Consider the following 5,000-nt stretch of genomic DNA (forward strand, 5'->3'; position numbering starts at 1 on the left):
TAATAGCTTTCAATTCCCGGAGCATTGGATCGGGACACCAACATGGCCGCCATTTCATAGTTTGGGGACACCAACATGGCGGCCGTGTCGTCATGTGAAAGCCAAGAATTACGCAAGTAGAGGGCAAATTAACTTATTACAGAGTGGCAGCTTCAGTTGCTATGTTATATGGTCATTTACGCAAGGAAAACGTATGGCCCACAAACAAACTAAATAGAAAAGCAAAATGCACATGAAGATTATGCTCCTCCTGCAGAATTTTAGGACTTGTATGAAAAAAAAAATTCTTGTCAAGAAAAGAAAATGGATTAAATAGGATAAAGGCAATTCGCCACTTTTTACCCTTGTATCCAGCGTAAATATTTATTGAGCAAATAGTTGAATCTAGCTATTTAACTACTCTTATAGCAAAAATGATAATCACCTGGAGACGTCCAAGGGTCTGGCGTCTTTGTTGTACTGGAAGTTTCAAAGGGAGGCGGTGTACTGTCTGTTGCAGAACTGGGGATTTTCTTCGAAGGTTTTTCCGTTGGCAAACTGACCACCTTGACAATTAAGCGTATCTCCGTCAAGCAGGAAATTTTTCCATTGTCAGATGCACTGACCGTTAACTGGTACTCTCTTTCCGTCAAGTTAGATGCAATAGTAAGTAAACCAGTTTTCGGATCGATGGAGAAGGCATTATTGTTAGATATGGAATATGCTATATCGCCGTTTACTCCACTGTCTAAGTCTGTGGCCAAGACCTTGGTGACAACGTCTCCCAGTTTTGCGTCGGCAATCTCAACCTGTAAATTATCTGACGGTTTGGTAAATAACGGACAGTTGTCATTATCGTCCACGATTGTCATCTGTACGATGGTCACCCCAGATTTCTGTGGAAAGCCGTTATCCGACGCTACAATGGTCACATTGAATGCCAGGGTTTCCACGGTCTCGAAATCAAACGTGAACGAGCTGTAAACCTTTCCGGTTGCTCCGTCAACAGCAATGAGTTTTTCGACATCTTTTTCGCCCATTGCTGAATAAAACAACTCTCCATTCCTTCCCAAATCAGTATCATTTGCACGAACTTGGAGAATCAGGGTCCCAGTAGGAGCGTTTTCCATGATTGTGGCTTCGTAAAATGTCTGCTCAAAGATGGGTTTGTGGACATTTGGTTTTGCTTTCTGGTCACAAGCTTTCCCATCAAAGGAAGGGTAACAGGCACACTTATTGACAAGAATACAATCACCCTGACCAGAACAGTCATTTACCCCACTGCAATCCGGGATGTTGCATGCTGGTCCTGACCATGAAGAGCTGCAGTTGCAGGCATCATACCCAACACACTTTCCATGCCCTATAGAGATAATATCAGAACGATTTGAACAGAAACCCACGGATTTCACAACTATTCAGGTCTTTACGTAATGAAAACTACACATAAACATACTGTGCAGGGGAATCTCTGCCCAGACCCTGATTTGAGACCTATGATTATTATAGACCGTAACCCCTATTGTCAGTGCACATACTTTTTGGGCATCAGGCAACAACCTTGTCACGCGCCGGGGAACACTCGCGATATCCTCAGAAAATCTATTCTTTGATGTTGAGCGAATTTTTTGTAAGCTCTCGATTTAGCGGATATATAGCTTTATTGGATTTGCATCATGCTGTCTACGCCAAACAACTGTAAACGGAAGCGTTATTCTGGTGTGACTAAAAGCAAGTCAAGCGAAGTTTCTTTAAATCACTTCGCTGTAAGTAATTCAAGTCAAGGAAATCGAATGATATAAAACAAATCTGTTTCAGTTTTATTCTTTATTTTATTGCTGTTTCAACGACAACAACAATAAAAAAAAAATGTTTTCATCTAAAGCAAGGTACAAAGATTGTGTGCCATCTAGTAATAGTTTCTTTACATACAGGGTGCAGTCCATTAGTGATAAATGGAATGGTCAAATTAGAGGCGTCTCACGTTTGAATACACTTACCAGAGCACGAATTAAGTGCGTCACAGGAGAAATCGCTACAGTCAGTACCGTTGTACCCAAAGTCACATTTACACAGTTCGGCTTCAATGCACACGCCATGGCCAGAGCAGTTGTTCAGTGATGTGCATGTGGGATGACTGCAATTAGGACCAGTGAAACCACCATAACAACTGCGAAAAACACAACCACAATAACTGTCAATGTGATTGCTGAAATGTATATGGCACGGATTAGTGGGCCCGATAGGGCTTTCAAGGTAAACGGGATAATGTTCATAGAGATGAGCTTCGATACTCTCGCAATTTACTTCCTTGCTATTGAAAAAATGAAACTTAAAGACAACCAAATATGAAATTAATGAGAAGTCGATCTTTTCATTACCTGCACGATACGTTGAATGAATCAGGAGAAACGCAGACACCTTGTCCACTGCAATTCGCAAGCTCGCTACAATCAGCCAATTCACTGCAGTTTGCCCCAATGTATCCTGGATAACAACGGCAATTGTCGCTGGCCACACACTCTCCTTGACCAGAGCAATGATTGACATTTCTACAGTTTGGAAGGGAACAACTTGCCCCAGTCCATCCATAGTAACAGGAACAAGCTTCATATGCTACACAGCGTCCATGCCCTACAAGAAACAAACCAAAACAAGACAAAGGTTGTCATACGTGGCTGAGCACAGAACAGTTTTGTGTAAAAAAAGACCGCTTCCGCCGCTCTAAGTTCAAGAGGTGTGCGGAGCACGCGTATCAAGGGGCACAAAGTTGCATTTCTACGAAATAGCTCCAAAAAGATACTGAGTTAGTATCCCATCTTGCAGAGGTGATGTTGGAGCATTTTTTAACTGATCGCAGCCACTTCTTAGTTACAGGGTGCACCATAACGCTAGTAATGAATGGATTCGACAGCTCATTATCGTTAGCTTCGCTAGATTTGCGTTTTTAATTTTTAACAGTAATGAGGGTAAGACAATTCAGCAGTTCTTATAATAATAATAATAATAATAATAATAATAATAATAATAATAATAATTTTAGACACAGGAACAAGGAAGACCCTAACAATGAACAAAGCACTTCACCCAAGGGATTGTGTAGCCATGCTTCATGTACCAAGAGCAGAAGAAGGGAGAGGCCTAATATCAGTAGCAGAGTGCATTGGACAGGCCAAGAACTCATCACAAAATTACATCCTGCACAGTGACGAGAGGCTGATTGAAGCAGCTGGGAACGGGGAACTGGTAACCCGCGACTTAGAAACCCCAAAGGACTTCAAACAACGAAGGGAAGTGTATGAGGATACACCTAAGAGTGTAGTGGAGAATGACAGAATCAAGATCTTGTGAGATGTCAGCATCCAATGTGACCATGTTATTGAAGATAGAAGGCCTGACATTGTCATCATCAATAAGGAGGACGAGAACTGTCTTATCGTTGACATTGCTATCACCAAAGGTAAAGTCACTTTATTTTACGTCGGTAGTCCCTTCAGTTACCAAACTGGTATTAATGGGAACCCTTTATTCCCCCCCACCCCCCCCCACCTCACCCCCTTCTGTCAGTGCTCCGTTTTACGGATATTTAAAGCTATAGCTACACCTATCAAAGGAAAGTCGAAACAGACGCTGAAGTCACCGAGGATCAAACCGGGAACCTCTCGCTCCGAAGGTCGTGCACTAGCCAACTGAGCCACGACTGCTCCTCCTCCTTCACAGTGAAAAAAAGGGTGAAAAGGTTGAAAAATACCAAGACCTGAGGAGAGAAATATGAGACGGTGGAATTTGAAAAGTTGAAACTAATTGAATCACAAATTAAACTTACCTGAACAATAATCAAAGTGTTCGCACGAGTACTCCGTGCAGTTAGTTCCATTCCAACCTTGTTTACACTTGCAAATATCAAAATCAACGCATATCCCTTTTCCAGTGCAGTTGGAAACGTTATGACAGGTTGGTATAACACTGCAGTCAGATCCTAGTTAAATACGTATGATAAGTATGTTTTCATTATATTACAGAATATCTCGTGATATTTTAAAACTCTGTGATAATATTCTGGAGAACTGACGTTAACCAGGAAATCATACCCAAACATCTCACTGTTTAAAATGCTTAAAGAAACTATGTCTATGAGATATTTTTACCGATTGAAGCCTATAACAATGCTCCAGTTTCATTTAAAACTACTCTACTGGTACAGTGAAACTATGAACAAGGGCCATTGACCAGCGATGGTCAGGATGGAAGCTGATTGCAACATGAAAAAGAGACGGGCCACTATTTTTCAAGTCTCAAGGTTCCGGCGATCTTTTGAGAGACATTATAAACCGATTATCCAGGGGTTTCCCTTTAAGAAGTAGTTTTATGTCATTTTTTTGCATGTTGGAGTTCTAAAATCATTTTTTTGTGTAATAATGTTTTTAGTCTTGATTCAACCCGAATTTTGATCCAAAAGAAAAATATCCGTGTCATAGCCCCTTTAAGTCTAGCATGATTGCATGCTTTAAAGTACTCTTGTGATCAAACAAATCACTTCCTTTTTTTCTTCAGATTTTGAAAGTGTGTTTGCTTAACACCGGGCTGGCAAAATCTTGAACTTTGATTTTTATCCAAAGGCCGTTTACTTTGAGTGTAAGTTTGGATTTCACATTGCATAGTTCGTAAGTTTTGGTCAACATCAAACAAAACAAAACAAAACCGTATGTGCCTCCTTAACACCAATATTATCTCTACTTGTTAAGGAAAACCAAGTTAAACAAAATGGACAGTAAATAGATTTTTTTTTTCGTTGACGAATCCTTGCCAAAGTAAAAATAAGCCAGATATAGGCCTTCAGTTCGTGGTTATATTTGTTCCCCTGTTTTGACGTCACAATCTACTCTGCATGCATTTTTACAAAGAGTTAATGCAAAGTAAATCAGTTTGTGAAGTCAAAACAGGAATAGACCCACTCCCCTTCTGACTCGGTTGTGAACAAAAGATGCTTGGATTTTTGCAACTTTCGAAGCCTATAAAAT

General features: G+C 40.6%; 1 protein-coding gene across 1 annotated transcript in view; it reads right to left on the reverse strand.

The window, feature by feature from the left end:
- The window catches only part of LOC138028913 (uncharacterized), a 70,999-nt gene that overhangs the window by 1,442 nt on the left and 64,557 nt on the right, over positions 1-5,000 (reverse strand). The window contains exons 37-40 of the mRNA XM_068876555.1: positions 3,806-3,958; positions 2,361-2,613; positions 1,980-2,149; positions 425-1,342 (exon numbers count right to left, since the gene is read on the reverse strand). Of these exons, the coding sequence (XP_068732656.1) occupies positions 425-1,342; positions 1,980-2,149; positions 2,361-2,613; positions 3,806-3,958 (1,494 nt within the window). The remainder of the gene's footprint in view (positions 1-424; positions 1,343-1,979; positions 2,150-2,360; positions 2,614-3,805; positions 3,959-5,000) is intronic.

This window comes from Montipora capricornis, chromosome 13, assembly GCF_036669925.1.
Source record: "Montipora capricornis isolate CH-2021 chromosome 13, ASM3666992v2, whole genome shotgun sequence".
Taxonomy (NCBI): Eukaryota; Metazoa; Cnidaria; class Anthozoa; order Scleractinia; family Acroporidae; genus Montipora; species Montipora capricornis.